Raw genomic sequence first — 21,115 nt, forward strand, 5'->3', positions numbered from 1 at the left:
TCAAGGAGAATCAAAATGCTCCAGAGATGCATCAAGAAAATAAAGAGGAAATGAAAGAGTCTGCATATGGAAAGAACATTCTAACGGTTGCCCCAGCAGCTGTCTCCCGATCTCCTTGGTGAATCAGACAAGCCATGCCACCTCTCTGGGAAATGGATTTAGTCCCTGAATGGGGAGATAACTTGGACAGCAAAGAGATCAAACCAAATAATCCTAGTGGAAATCAACCCTGAATATTCATTGGAAGGACTGATGCTGAAGCTGAAGCTCCAGTACTTTGGCCATTTGATGCAAAGAGCCGACTCATTGGAAAAGACCTTGATGCTGAAAAGATTGAACGCAAAAGGAGCAGGGGTCAGCAGAGGATGAGATGGTTAGATAGTATCACCGACTCAATGGAAGTGAATTTGAGCAAACTCCCAGAGATAGTGATGGACAGGGAAGCCTGGCATGCTACAGTCCATGGGGTGGCAAAATGTCAGACACGACTTAGCGACTGAACAGCAACAACAACAGGGGGATAACTCCCTGGCTCTCTAATCCCTATGACTGTTCAGCTCTAAGAAGCTACAATTCTCTGCATTCAGAAGAGGGCAAAACCACTGGTCCCTGGAGTGAACAGGGGCATGAAGGAGCTGGGGGATTCAGCTGGGCCTTGAAGGATGGATAGGTGGAGATGGGGGAGAAGAAAGCTGAAGAGTCTGGGAAGATGGAAGAGAATAAAAGTGAGAGAAGCCTGGGTCCTCACAGACCAGTCTAGCTGAAGAGGAGGGCTGTGGAGGGGCAGCAGGAGGACAGAAGGATGGAGGGAAAGGTCCGCTGGGGGAGTCCCCAGACTGGCACACTGCACCTGACTCACCAGTTGTAGACCACGATGCCCACCATAAGGAGGTTTTTCAGAAACCCAATCCACGAATTCTCAATGAGAAGGACTTTCACAGACATGAACTGGCATCTCAGGGGGGGTTGGCTGCATGCACCCATGGTGAGAGTCCTCAACGTGCCACGGGAAGGAAGTGCCTCTCAGCAAAGCCAGACTTCACTGGCATGGTGCCTGAGCTCACGGAACAAAGGTAAAGCTAGAGTGAAAGGGCGTGACCTGAAAGTGAACTGTCCTCCCATCCGGTTAACTGAGGCCTACCCCAGGGCCCACAGAACCCTAAGAGAACTGTGGGTCCTGGGCCCTCTGTGCCTCATGGAGTAGTCGAGCCTGCAGCCTCTGTATCTTACAGTTAAAATCTCAAGAGAAGAATCTGATTGTGTCCAACCCTGGTCCACTCAGCTGTGTGTGTGTGTGTGTGTGTGTGCAGGGGTGGTCAGAAAGGGGCCAGGGGCAGTCAGAGATGTCCTGCGAAGAAAGTGGAGGAGAGCCTGCACCCTGAAAGGCAAGTTAAATGCTGGCTTCCTGTGGCTGCTGTAATAAGCCACCAAGAACTTAGAGACTTAAAATAACACAAACATTTTTTCTCTTAGTTCTGGGGAGTCAGATGCTTAAAATCATTCTTAGAGGATTCAGATCAAGGGGACAGCAGGCCTGCTCCCTTCTGGAGTCTCCACTAGACAGTCTGTTCTCACCTCTCCCAGCTTCTAGACCATCCCTGGGTTCCCAACCACAACTCTCTACCCTCAACTCTTCTTGGCACATTTTCTTTTTTCCACTTCAACTCTCTTGCCCCTCCCCCCTTATAAGGACTCTTGTGATCATGCCGGGGCCATTCAGATAATCAAGAATAAGCTGTTTGTCTCAAGACCTTGAACTTAATCACATCTGCAGAGTTCCTTTCGCCACATAAATTACCATGTTTACAAGTTCCAGAGTTCAGGACATGGAGATTTGGCACGGGGTGGGGAGCATTATCCAGCCTCCTACAATATAGTCAGGGCTTTCCTGGTGGTTCAGCAGTAAAGAATCCACCTGCTGATGCAGGAGACGTGGGTTTGATTCCTGGGTCAGGAGGATCCCCTGGAGAAGGAAATGGTGACCCACTTCAGTATTCTTGCCTGGGAAAATCCAATGGGGAGAGGAGACTGGTGGGCTATCATCCATGAAGTCGCTAAGGAGTGGGACACGACTTAGCTACTAAACAACAACAATATACCAAGCCCGTTCTACTCTGCCACACCATTCCTTGAGCTAGCTAATGAAGGGGGTTCAGTTTCTTGTTACTCACAGCTTGGCTAAGACATCATCTGTTCTTCCAATTCTCTTTGACTATTGCACTTCTTATCCACTATCTAGTTCATTTGGAAAAACCTTCCTTTTCATACTTCTTAAACTATCTCTCTCTCATTCCAAAAGCTCCTACTCCAGAACACAATACTTTCTACACATCCTACTATATGGAGAGAAGAGAGTGAGTCCTAATCTATTAGTTAATGTTTACCAATTAGAGGAAATATTGGACTGGCCAAAATTTTCATTTGGGTTTTTCCAGAACACAGTATGGGGAAATCCAAACGAACTTTTTGACCAACCCAATATAATGGATAGGTGTAAAGGCATTGAGCTCAAAAACTCAGTTATAGAGATACAGGCCATGGACCACCCAAATTGGCAGAGGTTTATCTTAGAGGCCCAACGTTTTAAATAAGTCCAAACCCAAATTAGCCAAAATTGTGTTATATCCTCTAGTAAACAAAACCCAAAAAACTAGTGTCGTCTTAAGCTTTGGTGAGAGAAGTAAAATATTCTCCTTGAGGGTGGTGATAAGCTAATGACCTATGCCCTAATTAGGCAAGAAGCAGAAGGAGCCTTGTGTTCAGGTCTTATGAGGCACACATTTAAAGAGAATCCTTTTGGTGTTTGTAAAAGTGTAAACTTCACAGAAAAGCACAAAGAACATGAAAATGTTCTAACGTTCTCCCTCTCAGAGGTTATCACTATTGAAAATTTGTTCACATGTTCCTGAAGCCTCTTTATGCCCCCACCTAGACACACAAACATGGCTACACTCTACATGCTATTAAATAACGCTGGTTTTGCTCAATAATATGTTATTAACTCTTCACAATAGTAGTGCAAAATGGATGATAAAGATGGATCTATGATATGTACCCACTTTGAATGGTTACAGGGTATTCTAGTGTTTAGGTTGGAACATATGAAATTGCCCATTTTGCAGACAAAACAATAGAATATTGGCAATTCTATACGGTTCAGCCTAAGAAGTGAATTGTGAAATTTTGCCAGCTGTTCTCTTACTGATGGATATTGAACTAGAACTTTTGTTCAGTTTTGTAAACATTTTCGGTAGTCTTGATATAGCTTTTACTATGTGTCAAGCACTCTTCTAAGCATATATTAAGAACAAATACTAACTCTTTCCACCCTCACCTGCCCAAAAGTAACCCTGTAAAGAAGGAACAGTCTTACCATCACCTTGCTGCTGCTGCTGCTGCTAAGTCGCTTCAGTTGTGTCCAACTCTGTGTGACCCCATAGACGGCAGCCCACCAGGCTCCCCCATCCCTGGGATTCTCCAGGCAAGAACACTGGAGTGGGTTACCATTTCCTTCTCCAATGCATGAAAGTGAAAAGTGAAAGTGAAGTCGCTCAGTCGTGTCTGACTCTTAGCGACCCCATGGACTGCAGCCTACCAGGCTCCTCCATCCATGGGATTTTCCAGGCAAGAGTACTGGAGTGGGTTGCCATTGCCTTCTCCGTACCCTCACCTTATAGCTGAGCAAACTGTGACACCAATAAAGTGAGCCCAAGTTCACATAGTGCTGTAGACTCAATGTTTGTGACCCCCCACCGAAATTCATAAGTTGAAACCTAACCCCGATGCAATGCTATGAGAAGGTGGGGCCTTTGGGAAGTGAGTAGGTCACAAAGATGGAGCACTTATGAATGAGAGTAGTGCCCTTATAAGAGGCCCCTGAAACAGCTTACCTCTTCTGCTGTGTGAGAATACAGCAGAAAGGTGGCCATCTGTGAACCAGGAAGTGGGTTTTTACCAGAAAACATATCTGATGTTGCACTGACCTTAGAATTTCCGGCTTCTCGAACCATGAGAAATAAATTTCTGTTGTTTACAAGCCACTCGGTCTTTGGTATTTGTTACAGTGAACTAAGACATGTGGTAAGTAGCAGCATTAACTCCTAGCTCATGCTCTGTGTGCTATTGTAAATGGAAGTGCTTTCTTCATTTCTTTTTTGGGTTGCTCATTATTGGTATGTGGAAACATGACTGATTTTTGTGTGTTGATCTTGTGGCGTGAGACTTTACTGATTGGTTTATTAACTTTAATGAGTTTTTTGTGAATTCTTTGTGATTCTCCATATATAGTATTTTTTTTTTTTTGGCTATACCAGGTCTTCATTCCAGCTCACGGGATCTTTAGTTTCAGCATGCAGACTTCTTAATTGTGGCATGCGTGGGGGATATAGTTCCCTGACCAGGGATTGAACCGGGGGCCCCTGCGTTGGAAGCCCACAGTCTTATCTACTGGACCCTCCAGGGAAGTCCCCTATATATATGATCTTATCATCAAAGTATAGTTTACGTCTTCCTTTCCAACTTGGATGCCTTTTATTTCTTTTTGTTGCTTAATTGCACTGGCTAGAATGTCGAATATAATTTTGAATAACAGGCATTTCAGTGGTAAAAACCCTCATCTTTGTCTTGCTCCTGATCTTTGTGGGTGGGGGAAACCCTCAGTCTTTTGAGGCTCAGTCTGTTCTCTTCAACACTATACTTCATTAATTCTCTACTCTCCCCTTTCATGTTGCCAGGCACATGTTTACACAAGAATCTTATCACACCTCAGGTAAATTTTACACCTTAAGATAAGTCTCTGAGTCAAAGGTCATGCACATTTATTTTATGTCAGTTCACTTTACCAGACCACAAAAGCTTGAACCACTTCATGTTTCCACCAACAATGCAAGAGTGCAGGCATCACCTTTTAAAAGAGCCTTGACAAACCGGTGTGTGGTTGTGTGGGCTTGGCTGGGGTACTAAAGAGTCTGGACACTGTCTTAGGAGTACAGAGCCAGAGGGACTTCGGCTATTATTTTGGCTGCTGCTACTAAGTCGCTTCAGTCGTGTCCGACTCTGTGCGACCCCATAGACGGCAGCCCACAAGGCTTCCCCGTCCCTGGGGATTCTCCAGGCAAGAACACTGGAGTGGGTTGCCATTTCCTTCTCCAATGCATGAAAGTGAAAAGTGAAAGTGAAGTTGCTCAGTTGTGTCCGACTCTTAGTGACCCCATGGACTGCAGCCTTCCAGGCTCCTCTGTCCGTGGGATTTTCCAGACAAGAGTACTGGAGTGGGGTGCCATTGCCTTCTCCGATTATTTTGGAGAAGTGGAGAAATGTAATAGCAGGCTGAAGCCATTTGGAAAGTGTCAAGTAGAAAATGGACCACAGGGCAGAACTCTAACCAAAAGGGAAAAATTACAGGGAGATGAATTTTGGTTCAGTGTAAGGAAGAAATGTCTAATAATTAGAACAGCCCTAGAACAGAACAAGCTTTCCCTGTAGCTGCTAGCTGGTGACACTGATGATAATGACAACAATGATGATAATTTTCATTTATCCCATGATCTCCCTTTCTCTTGAGTCTCCTCGCCATCTACATTTCAGCATCAATTTCCCATCTTAAAAATAAAGCTTCCCTTGACCCCACATTCTTCTCCCACTACTTGCTGCCTCTCTCCTCCTTTGTATCCAAGTCCCTTGAAAAAGTGAGTCACCACATCCATTTCCGAGTCTCCATTCACTCCTCTGCTCACTCCAAACTGGCTCCCACCCCTGGAACTTCTATAAATCCTCTCTTGTCAAGTAAACAACAACACCATCACTGAATCCAGTAGACATGCCATGGACCTGATCTTCCTGGAATTCTCAGCAGCATTTGATACCAGTGACCATGCCTCCACTTTTCCCCTCGCCTTCCCAAATCCACATTCTCCTGACCTTCTTTGGATCTCCATGTTTGCCCTTTCTGAGAATCCTTTGGTGACCTCTGTGCTTTTCATCACTTAAAGGTTAGAATTCCTCAGGGGTCTGTTCTAAGCCCTCTTGTCTTCTCATCTACATCCTCTCTTGCTGGTCAGTTGCAGCTACTGCCATGGTTCTAGTTAACCATTTTTATGCTGGTGATATAGAAATCTACATCTCTAGCTCCATATTCACATATCCATCTATCAAATAAGTATCTACATTTGTTTGTCGCATAGACTTGTGCCTGTAGTGCCTTCAGTTCTGAATTCATCTTCCACCCTAGATGGGCATTTTCCCCGCTTCACATTTCCTATCCCCCATAAGTTCTTCTACCACCCATCAGTGGCCCAAGCCAGAACATGGCGAACCGCCTAATTTATCCTTTCCCTCATCCCCCCCATCCATTCCATTGTCAAATCTTATTGTTATGTCTTCCTAGCATTATTCAAAACCATCTACTTTTCTCGTCTAACTCCTCATTCCAAATCACTGTGAACTCTCACCTGGATGGCCCGATATTCTCCTAAATGGTCTCCCTCCCTCTGTTTGTACTCTTACCTCCTCCGTTTTCTACGGTACTTCATGGGGAGCTTGGGCTCTGGGTTCAACATCGGCTCTATCACTTACTACTTACATGACCTTGTGTAAGTTACTTAGCCTTTCTTTATTTTTTCTTTAATTTTTAGTTGCAGTGGATCTTCATTGCTGCTCCATGGCTTTCTCTAGTTTCAGTTCATGGGCTTATCATTAGGTGGCTTCTCTGGTAGCAGAGCACAGGCTCTAGGTGCACGAGCTTCAGTTGTTGCAGCATGGAAGCTCAGTAGTTGTGGCACACGGGTTTAGTTACTCCTGGCCCAGGAATCGAACCTATGTCACCTGCCTTGGCAGGTGGATTCTTATCTACTGTACCACCAGGGAAGTCCTACTTAGCCTTTCTGAGTCATCGGTTCTTCTTCTATAATTAGGGGATATTAGATTTATATTGGGCTTCCCTGTTGGCTCAACTGGTAAAGAACCTGCCTGCCAATGCAGGAGATGCAAGAGACGTGGGTTCAATACCTGGGTCAGGAAGATCCCCTGGAGAAGGAAATGACAACCCACTCCAGTATTCTTTTTTTTTTTTTTTGATGGAAAAACTATGGGCTTCTACATTGGCCTTATGACTCCTCAGCTTTGTGTATAGGTGTATGTCCGTGTGTGTGTGTCTGTGAGTGCACTTGCACTCACATACATGGGGAAGCTTCTTAACTGCTTTGAACCTCAGATTCCTTGCTTGTGAAAAGGGGATATTAAAGTTTATCTCATAGATCTGTTGGAAGATTAGATGACCAAAGAAGCACTCCAGTATTCTTGCCTGGAAAATTCCATGGACAGAGGAGCCTGGTGGGCTACAGTCCACAAAGTTGCAAAAAGTCAGACATGACAGAATTATATTGGCCAGGGTTTGTAGTTCTAAACAACAGAGTCCACTCTGCCAAGTTTAAGAAGATTGTCTAGAAAACGCAAATCTATACAGGTAGGGTATAAGTTAGTGTTTGCCTGGATCCAGTGGGTAGGACTGGGGAGTGACTGCAAATGGGAATGAGGGATCTTATTGGAGTAATGAAATATTCCAAAACTGAATTGTGATGATGGTTATCCATCTTGCAAATTTATTAAAAAATCATTGAAGTATATGCTTTAAATGGGTGACTTTTATGATATAATAAATTATACCTCTGTTGGATCACAATAAACTGTGGAAAATCCTGAAAGAGATGGGAATACCAGACCACCTGACCTGCCTCTTGAGAAACCTACATGCAGGTCAGGAAGCAACAGTTAGAACTGGACATGGAACAACAGACTGGTTCCAAATAGGAAAAGGAGTACATCAAGGCTGTATATTGTCATCCTGCTTATTTAACTTATATGCAGAGTACATCATGAGAAATGCTGGGCTGGAAGAAGCACAAGCTGGAATCAAGATTGCCGGGAAAAATTTCAATCACCTCAGATATGCAGATGACACCACCCTTATGGCAGAAAGTGAAGAAGAACTAAAGAACCTCTTGATGAAAGTGAAAGAGGAGAGTGAAAAAGTTGGCTTAAAGCTCAACATTCAGAAAACTAAGATCATGGCATCCAGTCCCATCACTTCATGGCAAATAGATGGGGAAACAGTGGAAACAGTGTCAAACTTTATTTTTTGGGGCTCCAAAATCACTGCAGATGGTGATTGCAGCCATGAAATTAAAAGATGCTTACTCCTTGGAAGAAAAGTTATGACCAACCTAGATAGCATATTAAAAAGCAGAGGCATTACTTTGCCAACAAAGGTCCGTCTAGTCAAGGCTATGGTTTTTCCAGTAGTCATGTATGGATGTAAGAGTTGGACTATAAAGAAAGCTGAGTGCAAAAGAATTGTGCTTTTGAATGTGGTGTTGGAGAAGACTCTTGAGAGTCCCTTGGACTGCAAGAAGATCTAACCAGTCCATCCTAAAGGAGATCAGTCCTGGGTGTTCATTGGAAGGACTGATGTTGAAGCTGAAACTCCAATACTTTGGCCACCTCATGTGAAGAGCTGACTCATTGGAAAAGACCCTGATGCTGGGAAAGATCGAGGGGAGGAGGAGAAGGGGACGACAGAAGATGAGATGGTTGGATGGCATCACTGACTCAATGGACATGAGTTTGGGTGAACTCCAGGAGTTGGTGATGGACAGGGAGGCCTGGCGTGCTGCAGTTCATGGGGTCGCAGAGTTGGACATGACTGAGTGACTGAACTTAAACTGAACTGAAAGTTGTTTTAAAAAATAAAGGAAGAAGGAGATTTTAAAATGACATTAGGTAATTCATACAGTCTCTTGGTAGACCAAAAACCCAGCTTGCTGAAACAATGCACAGCTAGGAACAACACCCAGAGAACAGGTACTGTTCCAGAGAAAAGACTCTGCCAGCCACTGCCGAGCCATAGGTAGAAATTCATGCCAATAGTGTTTGAGTGCCAGAATCTTAGTCACTGCCATGCCCCAGTGAGCTCAATGCCTGGGGCCACATCTGCTATAGGAGGCTGAATAATGACCCCAAAGCTATCATGTCCTAATCCCCAGAATTTATAACTGTTACCCTGTTTGGGGAAAAGGTCTTTACAGATGTGATTAAGGATTTTGAGATGGTGAGATTATCCTGAATTAGGTAGGCCCTACATGCCATCATATGTGTTCTTATAACAGAGAGACAGAGGGACTTCCCTGGTGGTCCAGTGGTTGAGAGTCCACCTGCAAATGCAGGGGACACAGGTTTGATCCCTGATTCAGGAAGATTCCACATGCTGCAGGGCAACTAAGCCTGTGAGCCGCTACTACTGAGACTGTGCTCTAGAGCCCTTTAGCCACAGCTACTGTGAGCCCCTCATGTCCTAGAGCCTGTGTTCTGCAACAAGAGAAGCCATTGCCTTGAGAAACCCATGGACCGCAACTAGAGAGTAGACCCCACTCTTTGCAACTAGAGAAAGCCCGTGTGCAGCAAAGAAGACCCAGCACAGCCAAAAATCCAAAAAATTTTAATTAAAAAATTAAAAAAAAAAAGAAGATTTCATGCACACATACATACACACATACAGGAGAAAGGTTCATGAAGGTGAAGCAGAGAGTCAGAGATGCAGGCCTTGAAGACTGGTGTGATGTGACTACAAGCCAAGGAATACAGGCCACCCCTAGAAACTGGAAGAAGCAAAAAAGTCTTCTCTAGAGCCTCTGGAGGGAGCATGGCCCTGCTGACCTCTCAGTTTTGACCTAGTGATACTGATTTTAGGTATCTCCAGAACTTGGAGAGAATAAATTGTTGTTTTATGTTACCAGGTTTGTGGTTGGATTGTTCCAGCAGTGACGGGAAATTAACAACTGAGAACAAGTGGAGGCAGGGGAACAAGTGGAGGCCCACATACTGCTTATTTAAACATTTGAAAGTCATAACAGACTTTCTGGGGATTCCCTTATGTGCTTTTTATTTTTGCTTTTTCCTCTCTGCTTTTAATATTTTTTCTTTGTATTTAATTTTTGATAGTTTGACTGATATGTGTCTTGGCATATTTCTTCTTGGGTTTATCCCATATGGGACTCTGTGCTTCCTGGACTTGATTGACTATTTCCTCTCCCATGTTAGGTAAGTTTTTGACTATATACTCTTCAAATATTTTCTCAAGTTCTTTCTCTTTCTCTTCTTCTTCTGGGACCCCTATAATTTGAATGCAGTGCATTGAATGTTGTCCCAGAGGTCTCTGAGACTACCGTCAGTTCTTTTTTCTTTTTTCTGTTTCATGGCAGTTCCTTCCGTCATTCTATCTTCCAGCTCACTTATCTATTCCTCTGTCTCCTTTATTTTGCAATTGATTCCTTCTAGTGTATTTTTAAAGATATTTATTTACTTTTGACTGCACTGGGTCTTATTGCTGCTCCGGGGCTTTCTCTAGTTGTGGTAAGCTAGTTGCTAGTTATACTCTGTAGTTGCCATGTGCAGGCTTCTCATTGCAGTGGCTCCTCTTGTTGCACTGGCTCTAGGGTGCACTGGCTTCTGTAGTTGTGGTGCGTGGGCTCAGTAGTTGTGGCACCCAGGCTCTAGAGTGCTGGAATCAGTACTTGTGGCCCACAGGTTTAGATACCCTGTGGCATGTGAGATCTTCCTGGACCAGGGATTGAACCCATGTCTCCTTCATTGGCAAGCAGATTCTTAACCACTGGACCACGAGGGAAGTCCCTGAGCCTTTAAAAGTAGGGAATTTCCTTTGGCTGGTCCCAGAAGAGAGGTCAGAGATTTGAGGCATGAAAACATTGTGCCATCACTGGCTTGAAGATAGAGGGGAGCCACACGATAAAAAATGCAAGTGGTCTCTAGGATCTGAGAGTGGCCCCTGGCTAGCAGAGCTCTGAGTCCCATGATGGCACAGAATTGAACTCTACCAACAGGGAGAATGAGCTTGGAAGTGAATTTTCCCCCGAGTCCCAAAGTGAGAACTCAGCACAGCATAACACTCTGATTTCAACCTTGTGAGACCCTGAGCAGAGAACCCAGCCACGCCAGGCCCAAACTACTGACCTACAGAACTGTGAGCTAATAAGTGGCAGTATTTTAGGTGAGTTTGTAGTAATTTGTTATGCAGCAATAGAAAACTAATACAGTCCCACAGGCTCCTTACTCCATAGGGAAGCTCACAGCTAGCAGAGGGCCAGGGTGGGATCTCTAAACATGGGGTCCAGGAAGTGGCCCCTATGGTGTCGGTCAAGGCTGGTATCAGCCCCATACATTCTTTCAGATGAAGTCTGCTCATGCTCACCACCCCATGTTATTTCCTGTGTACCGAACCACTGTTGCATGGTGCATATGTTTGAAAAGCTTGGGTCTCATGCCTGTGTCCTAGCTGCAAGGGAAGCTGGGAAATTAAGTTGTGACATACAGTCAAGAGGTGGAATCCATTACCTGGGAATTTCCCAGTAGTTACGCTGTTCAAATCATGGTTACACATTATGAGGACCAATTCTGTAGGGTTATTTACAAGGATCAAACAGGCTAATACATGTCATAAGCTAAGAACAGAATCTGGCCCATGCTAAGCACTCAGTAGTACTCAATAGATGTTGCCATATTGAAAGTAGAACGCTTCCTTTAAAATGAAATTATGAACCCTCAGTATGAACTCTGAATCTATAAAACCCTTAATGTTTCCTTTATGGTTGGAATTTGTCATAATAAAATGTTGACAGTGGGGTAGGAAAGACTCTTCTTCCTTTCTCAGTGTCCTCAGGATGAAGTTCAAGCCTGTTCCCAGTTGGATTCCTGCTGGCTTCTCTAGTTCCACTTCTCTGGCATTTTGCACACCAGTCAGTTGACATGTGTAGTAGTGTGAATAATCTATGTAATCTGGTCCTTGCTCTTCCCAGCATGGTGCTCAAAACCCAGGGGGGCTGGGAGAGCTCTACCCTGGTGGGAAGCAGGGCTCGAGTGTGGTGCCCAGAAGCCTGTCGGTACATGACAGCCGGTCCACAGAGAGGCCTCTGCCATTCTGCACTGAAATAAGAAAACCAGGACAACAGGACAAGCTCTTCATAAAGTGAAAATCATTCACTTAAAAAGACCATCTTTTTTTTTTTTTTAAAGACTCTGTGCTTCTAGCTTTTTCAATGTTTTGGTTTAGACATTAGTGAAGGGAAGCTGAAATATGGTAGTAGTCGAGGTGTTTTAATAGTTTGACATAGTTAACAATGTTGCGTTAGTTGGCAATCTAGCCTCTTCTTGGTCTTTTATGTTGATAAAAGGCATCATCATCCACCAATGAACCTAGATTCATCTTTGCCTTCTAGAAAATCTGTCAGTTCCACCTCTAAAACATAGCCTGTTTGCTCACTTCTCTCCAGCTGCACTGCCCCATTCTAGTCCAAGTCACCACCTTCTCTCCTCTGGGTGGCTCCAACAGCCTTCTTACTGGTCCCATCACTGCCCCTTTTGCCCCCCAACAATCTACAGTCTGCACAGTGGCCTGACAGTGCTTTTAAAAGCGTGAATCAAATGGTTTCACTCCCTTGTATAAAACTTTCTAGTGGCTTCCCATGGCATTGAGAAACAAATCCCAACCCTGGCCCCTGCCTACCTCTGTCCTCAGCTCCTGCTCCTTCCTTCTCACTCACCAGGTTCTGGAACACGCTGACCCTCTGACTGTTCCTCTTTTTTGCTTCCATTCATTTGTGTTTGCTGGTCTCTTGGCCTCATATATAAGGTGGCTCAATTCTTCTCCTGGAGGGGGTCTCCTCCTGAAGTGGGTCTTCTCTGGGCCTTCCCATCTCTGTCTCATCACCCAGGAGCCCAGGGTGGGTTGAGAACATGGCAGATATCTTATGTTTCTGTCGCCCTCAAGTGGCAGGGGCCATGCCTGAGTTGGATTTGCCGCTCTCTGGCCTCTGGTGACTCTTTCCATTTAACAAGAGGAAATCCAGCCACACAAGTGTGTGGTCACCCTCCAGTTATGGGCAGCCAGCCAAGAGCTACATTTAATGATTGCAAATTAGCACAACAGCACCATCTCCATGGTGACAGACAGCCTAAGGCTGTGCAGGACAATGTTGCTTTTGCTACTGGCCTGGGCAGAGGCTAACTTGAGGGAGAAGAAGCAGTGGTGAGTAGAGTTTGTTCTCCTGTTTCTCTCTCAACCTTCCCTGCTCTTCTGTATTTATTGGAAAAGCTTCTGAGAGGACTAGTCTCTAGTGAAGAGGGATATCTTCCCAAGAAAACACCAATATCTTTTACTTCTCAGCTTTAAATCTTCCTATGACTTCGCAACTCATTCAGAATAAAATCCAAATAACTCAGAGTGGGCCTTCAAGGACTTGAATGATCTGTCCTCCCATTTCCACCCAGGTTACCTCTCCTTCAATGTGTTGTTCACTCTGCTTCTACCACTCTGACCTCCTTGCTTTTCTTTGAATACCCTATCAAGTCCTCACCTCAGGGCCTTTGCACTTCCTATTCCCTCGATCAGAAACACTCTTCTTCCAGATATTTCGTGACTTGTTCCCTTTCTTTGGGCAGATCTCAGCCCATATGCCTCTATCAGACATATGCTCATTCTCTGTCCTCTTCCCTAATTTATTATTCTTCATAGCACTTAACACCATCAGACATTTTATTATGTTTCTGCATTTTCATATCATGTCTCTTTCCTCCATTAGAATATAATGCAATGAGTTGCCAGAACTTTGTTTCACTGACTGTTATTAATATAATCTCTATTATATTAATATTAACAGAGTCTGACTCATAGTAGATACTCTAAAATTTGGGGAATGGGGACTTTTCTGGTGGGCCAGTGGCTAGGACTCTGTGCTCCAAATGGAGGGGGCCCAGGTTCAATCCCTGGTTGGGGAACTAGATCCCACATGCCGCAACTGAGAGTTTGCACGCTGCAAGTAAAGATCCCGCATGCCACAACTAAGACCTGATGCAGCCACATAAATAAATATACAAAATAAATAAATAAACAAATATACAAAATAAAATAATAACATTGAGGGAATGAATAAACAATGGAGAAAGACAAAATGATGGGATGCTCATCCCAGCCTCCATCATCATCCTTCACTTGCCCTGGTCAACTCAGAAAGACAAAGAAGAGCCTGGTGAAAAGGAAGAATGATTGGCTAAATATTGAGGAGACCCAGTGCCTGGGCTTTCAAAGTCTGACAGATAAGTACTTTAGCAGTATGGTTTGTGGGTTAAGGACATTGGTTTTGGACTGAAATGTGGCTTAGATGGTAAAGTGTCCGCCTACAATGTGGGAGACCTGGGTTCAATCCCTGGGTCAGGAAGATCTCCTGGAGAAGGAAATGGCAACCCACTCCAGTATTCTTGCCTGGAAAATCCCATGGACAGAGGAGCCTGGAGTTCATGGGGTCGCAAAGAGTTGGACACGACTAAGTGACTTCACTCACTCACTTTCTAACTGGATGACTTTTAATAATGTAACTCTATCTTTCATAGCTTCCATTTCCTTATCTGTGAAATAATGAAGAGAATACTTAAGTCCCAGCACATCAAATGAGATGATATAAATAAAGCTAACAGTAGAAAGAAGTTATCTTTATTGTCATTCAGGTGTTTGAATCTCAGTTTTCCTGGAGTGTAGTCATCATTATCCCATTCTTCCCATCTCATTGAGGCCAGAAGATGAAACAGAGTATGTCTTGGAAAACCAGGAGCTGATTCTCAGAGGCACTTTCTGTTGAGAATACCAATGTCCCAGCCTTGACAATAATTTGGGGTAGAGTCTCCACAGGCCAGGTGCTGGGTTGAGACAAGCCAGGGATAGACCTGTAGCCTTCAGAAGTCCCTGGAATTCCTGGCTTTTGGAAAGACTTGTAGTGGCTCTTTGGTTTTTGTCTGTCTCTTCCTTCCACCCACTTTTCCTACTTCCTTTGGGATCCCCTGGAGTAGAAAATGGTAACCCACTGCAGTATTCTTGCTTGGAAAATTCCATGGACAGAGAAGCCTGGCGGGCTACAGTTCATAAGGTCGCAGAGAGTCAGACATGACTGAAGCAATTGAGCATAGCACAGCACAACCAATCAGAGTCTTTTCAGTGAATTTTTTGCCAGAGCTATCAGAAAAGACTTGTTTGTTCCTCTGGGATTGCTAAAAGGGGAGGATGTGGGGATTTGAATGTGACATCTAGCTACATAGAGAGCCTATTCAAGAAACAGAGCCAAGATGTGGGGAGAGAAATATAAATGAGGGAAAAAAAGTGTGTGGAGAGAGACCCAGCCCCCACAGTTTCACAAAGCTTGAACTTTTATAACCATCCATGTCTGAGAACAGCTCCGTCTCTTCCACTGCCCAGTTACGTGAGAATAAATCCCCCTATGTGCCTTGGTGGCTAACATGACTTAGGTTTCTGTCACTTAGTAGCCGAACAATTCCGCCTAACACAGTCCTATTCAGTATCCTCTTCACGCACTCCTGGAGCCCTGGAGTCTGGAGCTACATGATCTTGCCTGTAGCTACAGCCTTTGCCTTTGATTCTAAATCTGAACCCAGTTGCGAGGGACTGTGAGATGCTGATCAGCCTCTTGTCTTATTTCCTCTATTGCCTGCCTTGTACCTCCCTGTCTTCTTTCATTATCCTGACCCTGCCTTTTCAGCCAGTGTGTAGACAGCCTCTGAACCCAGGACCCCATGACCAGAATCCTCCCCCTGTTGCTATATATATCCTGAGTATTACCTAAAGCTGTCTGGATTTCCGCCTCTGGTCCACATCAGTCCTATTTGATGTCAACTACCTCCCCCCAATCCCTGTGCATCGTGGGTCTACCCATTTCACAGATGGCCTAGCTGCAGTTATATCAGCTTGAGGCCTCACAGTACATTGTAAGGCAGCATTTTCCAAGCTGTGTTCTATGGCAGGGGTCCCCAAACTCTGGGCCACTGACCCATACTTGCCGCGGCCTTCGGAAGCAGGCCGCACAGCAGGAGGTGAGCTGTGGGCCATTGAAGGAAGCTTCATCTGCTGTTCTCCATAGCTTGCATTACCACCTGAAACACAGCCTCCCACCCCGCACACCCACCCCCCATCCATGGGAAAACTGTCTTTCACAAAACGAGTCCCTGTGCCAAAAAGGTTGGAGACCAGTGTTCTATGGGACTTCATTCAGTGGGATGTAAATAACTATACGGTTAACATAGACGGGGGAGAAAGCAAAGCTGGAAATACTTTTTCTTCAGTTTTATATTTTAAAATATAAACAGTGGAGAAGCATTTTGTGTGGGGGTTATCTTGTAAAGTCATCACTTAAGGTAAAACTTGTGTCTTGTTAAAGTTGCCTATGTTTTAAATCCTTGAATTGTTCACTGCTATTGCTGCTGCTGCTGAGTCACTTCAGTCGTGTCCAACTCTGTGTGACCCTATGAACTGCAGCCCACCAGGCTTCTCTGTCCATGGGATTCTCTAGGCAAGGGTATTGGAGTGGGTTGCTGTGCCCTCCTGCAGGGGATCTTCCCAACCCAGCGATCAAACCTGGGTCTCCTGCGTTTCAGGCAGATTCTTTACCACTGAGCCACCAGGTAAGACCCTAAATTGTCCACAAAGCATAGCAAACAGATCTTCACTTCCCCACGAGTTCATCAGAGCCAGTTTTCCCTTCAGCTCTGGAACAAGCTGCTGTTTTTCCAGTTTTGCTCTCGGTGAAGGAGTTGGCTTATTTTAGGGGATATTTTGGGTGGAAAACATTCACAGGTAGAGTGGCAAGATGCTCACTTATGAGAAGTATGTGGGAACAGAGACTGAGGGAACCCCATCGCGAGGTTAGTCCTGGGCACCCAATTGTTGAATCATTGCACTGTTTAAATTGTGCTGTCTCCACAGATGTATAGAACAGTCTTTTGGACTCTGTGGGAGAAGGTGAGGGTGGGATGATCTGAGAGAATAGCACTGAAACATTTATATTATCATATGTGAAACAGATCACCAGTCCAGGTTCGATGCATGAGACAGGGTGCTCAGGGCTGGTGCACTGGGATGAACCAGAGGGATGGGATGGGGAAGGAGGTGGGAGGGAGGGTCAGGATGGGGAACACATGTACACCCATGGCTGATTCATGTCAATGTATAGCAAAAACCACCACAATACTGTAAAGTAATTAGCCTCCAATTGAAATAAATAAATTTAAAAAATAAATAAATTATGCTCTCTCTCCATGCTCCTGTGGATCATGTACAGCTGAACTTGAGGGACTTAAATGCTCTTAAGATAAAATTCCACCATATGAAAGAAAAATATTTATCATTGTAAGATGTTCATATAATAATCTGTTCTTATATATACAATAATCTGCTTTTAAGACGTTGTGTGCTAGACCCAAGAATATGGGAAACCACATCACAGTGTGGAACTGTGATACGTGATCTATGTATTGACTCATAAGGGAGCATTTGCTAACTATGTTCTTTATTATCTGTTCAGTGATATCTGGTCTAAGTAATATGTTTTATTTTAGAATTTTAACATACATGCTTATTATTTGCCTGGAAAGTCCCATGGACAGAGGAGCCTGGTAGGCTGCAGTCCACGGGGTCTCGAAGAGTCGGACACCACTGAGCGACTTCACTTTCACTTTTCACTTTCATGCATTGGAGAAGGAAAGGGCAACCCACTCCAATATTCTTGCCTGGAGAATCCCAGGGACAGGGGAGCCTGGTGGGCTGCCGTCTATGGAGTCGCACAGAGTCGGACATGACTGAAGCGACTTAGCAGCAGCAGCAGCAGCAGCAGCTTATTCTTTATTGAATAGTAAACATATGACTCAAATAATGATAATCCTGGTAATATTATTAAGAAGAAGAACTAACACTTTGGCCTGGCCATATGTTGAGTATTTTTCACAGCCGTTTTACATTTTATTAATTCTTTTCATTCTCACAACCATTATCCCCATTTTACAGATGAGGAATCAGACTCAAAAAAGTGAAGGATATTTGAATCCACATTTCCAGATCTCAAATCCAAGCATGGGCATGGTTACTTTAAAAGTCAAAGGAGAGAGCGTTTGTGAAAGTACCTATTATATTCAAAAAGATTATTTTTAAAAAAGAGCTATCATTTGTGAAGCTCTTACCCTGTGCTAGGCATCGATAAGGGCTTGTCAGGCCTTTTCTCGTGTGATTATCACAACAGTGCTATGCACAGATGCAGAAACTGAGGCTCTGAGAGGTTAAGTGACTTAGTCAAGGAAACTTAGCCAGGCTTATGAAGTAAGTTGCTTTAACCTTTAACTGGTAAACTGCATTGTCTCCCTAATAGATTCAAGTTATCATCATCACCACCATCATCACAGAGAGCAAGGGGGCTTTAGCCATTAGGGAATTGTGAGTCAAAAATCAAAGTGAAAACTTCACTGGTGACACAGTGGATAAGAATCTGCCTGCCAATGCCGGGGACATGGTTCAATCACTAGTCTGGGAAGATTCCACATGCCGCGGAGCAACTAAGCCAGTGGGCCACAACTACTGAGCCCACGAGCCACAATTGCTGAAGCCCATGAGCTTGTGCTCTGCAACAATAGAAGCCAGTGCAGTAAGAAAGCCTGCACGCAGCCATGGAGACCCAGCACAACCAAAAATAACAATAAAATAAATTATTTTTAAAAATCACAATGAGTTAATAACTCACTAGGATGCCTATGCTCCAAAAGACAGACACTATCAAGTAATGATGAGGATGTGGGGAAAATGGAACATACATTGTTGGTGGGAATACGAAATGGTGCAGCTGCTGTGAAACACAACTGGGTAGTTTCTCCAAAGGTTAAAAATAGAGTTTACCGAAAGTGCAAGTGAAGTTGCTCAGTTGTGTCCGACTCTTTGCGACCTCATGGACACCAGGCTCCTCCGTCCGTGGGATTTTCTAGGCAAGAGTACTAGAGTGGGTTGCCATTTCCTTCTCCAGGGATTGAACCTAGGTCTCCCGCATTGTAGACAGATGCTTTACCGTCTGAGCCACCAGGGAAGTAAAGGATCCATCAATTCCATTCATAGGTACATACCCAAGAAAACTGAAGACATGTTCATACACAAACATTCATAGCAGCATCATTCATCATAGCCTGAAACTGGAAACAACCCAGATTTCCACCCCACAGTGGTATATCCATATAATGAAGTATTACTCAGCCAAAAAAGGGAATGCAGTAAAGATACATGTTCCATCATGGATGAACCTTGAAAACACGATGCTAAGTAGAAGAAGCCAGACACAGAGGACCATATATTGCATGATTCCATTTATATGAAATATCCAGAATAGATAGATCCATAGAGACTGAAAATACAATAGTGGGTGCTTAGAGCTGCAGGGAAATAGATGGATGAAAGTGATGGTTAAGGGATGTGGGAGTGGTTTTTTTGAAGTGATGAAAATATTCTGAAATTGATTATGGTGATGGTTGCACAACTCTGACTATACTAAGAACTACTGAATCATATATACACTTTAAATGAGTGACTTGTTTGGTATGTGAATTCTACCTCAATAAGATGTTTTTTTAAAAAAATCAAAGAAGGTCTTCTTGACCCCTGGGAGGGCCTAAAGTGAATTTAGGTCTGATCCTATTCCTCCCTGGAGTGGTGATGACTCACATAGATGCCAGCCTTATACCAGGCGCACCCTGAATCCTTGATTCCTCTGCTGGAATCCAGGGTGTTGCCCTGCATTTTCCCACCTTTCCCGGCCATGCCCTGGCCCAGCTTGCCCCAGCAGGCCTGGGTTAGAACCCAAAGTGTCACCCTCCCTTCCCGTGGCTTTTTCTTGCAGCTGACTAGCACTGCTTCCTCCTGCCTGCTGCTTCCTCCCTCAACTCCCACTCCTCCCCAGCTGGCTGTCAGCCTCACATCTCAGATTTTAAAACCTCAAGGAATTCAGGATGTGCCCCAGAAGCTGAACCTTGAGGTTTTCTGTGCTGCCAGCCACTGCAGAGACTTAGGGTCATCCCACACCCTACTTACCCAATGTAAGAAAAGAGCACCACGTGGAAGAACCATTTAATGGTGCCATAAGTCTTGCTTTGGATCCAGATGATTTTGTTTGTCTCATACTGGAAAACATCATTCCAGCTGCAGCAGGCTGTCATGGTGAGAGGCTTGCTCTCCACTTAGGGCTGGACCAGAGCTCAACCCTCCCAGTCCGGCCACAGCAGACCCTCCAGGACAAGGAGAGTGAAATGTCCGGATTCTTAGCAGAAGGTTTTGAGTTCCTCCAATGACGGCAGAGAGGGGGCGGGTCCTGGCAATGGCCCCAGAAGTGTCAGGGAATAAACAAGTGAAGCCAAGTGCTACGGATGTCCATGCCCTATCTGGCCTCCCCCAGATGCCTACACAAAGATGGTGTTCAAAGGAAGGGCATTTTAAGAATTCTGCCTTATCCCCTTTTTTCCTTTCACTATTTTTTGGCTCATTTCAGCTGGGTTAAAGGGACAGCCCTTTAAATGTCAGGAGACCCAGTGCTTCCACTGTGCCTTAGTAAAGAGCCCAGATCTTTCCATTGCCTCAAGGCCCACTCAGAGACAGATGAGTTCATTTCTAGAACCCTTTATTCAGCCCTAGATGTATGTGAATGCTGGATGAATGAGGTATCCCCATTCCTCACTCCCTCACATCTTCAAAACACTCTGTTCTGTTTTGCTGGGGGCTGGGTTTGGGAGAGGACTTTATTTCTATGGGGAATATTTCCTGCCAACCCTCTAGATCGACTTTCCACTCTGCTCTATGCCCTGGAGGTCAACCCATGACCTACCCAGTCAGCCTAAAAGAAACAAACCTGCCATCCAACAAAATTAGATTTATTAATCCATTCAATGAGGGCGTGCACATCATCAATCAAAGGGATGGAGTTCTCATCAGATTCTGGGAAAGGTGGAGTTTAGAGCAAATTCAAATGAAAGCAAGTTTCCCAGGTGGCTCAGTGGTAAAGAATCTGCCTGCCAATGCAGGAGCCACAGGGTTGATCCCTGGATTCCATAAGATCCCTGGAGAAGGGCATGGCAACCCACTCCAGTATTCTTGCCTGGAAAATCCCATGGACAGAGGAGCCTGGAGAGCTACAGCCTGTGGGGTTGCAAAGCGTTAGACGTGACTGAGCAACTGAGCACGAGCACG

At 44.6% G+C, this 21,115-nt stretch overlaps 1 protein-coding gene across 3 annotated transcripts in view; it reads right to left on the minus strand.

The window, feature by feature from the left end:
- Window positions 1-20,224, minus strand: part of P2RX7 (purinergic receptor P2X 7) — a 60,648-nt gene extending 40,424 nt beyond the window's left edge. The window contains exon 1 of one of the 3 annotated variants that reach the window (XM_086347678.1): window positions 19,967-20,224. In XM_086347678.1, coding sequence (XP_086203804.1) covers window positions 19,967-20,091 — 125 coding nt within the window. In that variant the 5' untranslated portion in view covers window positions 20,092-20,224. Of the gene's footprint in view, window positions 1-859; window positions 1,075-19,966 lie in introns of those variants that run through there. The other 2 variants (XM_086347680.1, XM_086347679.1) reach the window with 2 other exon arrangements.
- Between the last annotated feature and the right edge of the window lie 891 nt (window positions 20,225-21,115).

Source organism: Bos grunniens, chromosome 17, assembly GCF_055505025.1.
Source record: "Bos grunniens cultivar Pamir isolate PY7600 chromosome 17, Bosgru_T2T1.0, whole genome shotgun sequence".
Lineage (NCBI taxonomy): Eukaryota > Metazoa > Chordata > Mammalia > Artiodactyla > Bovidae > Bos > Bos grunniens.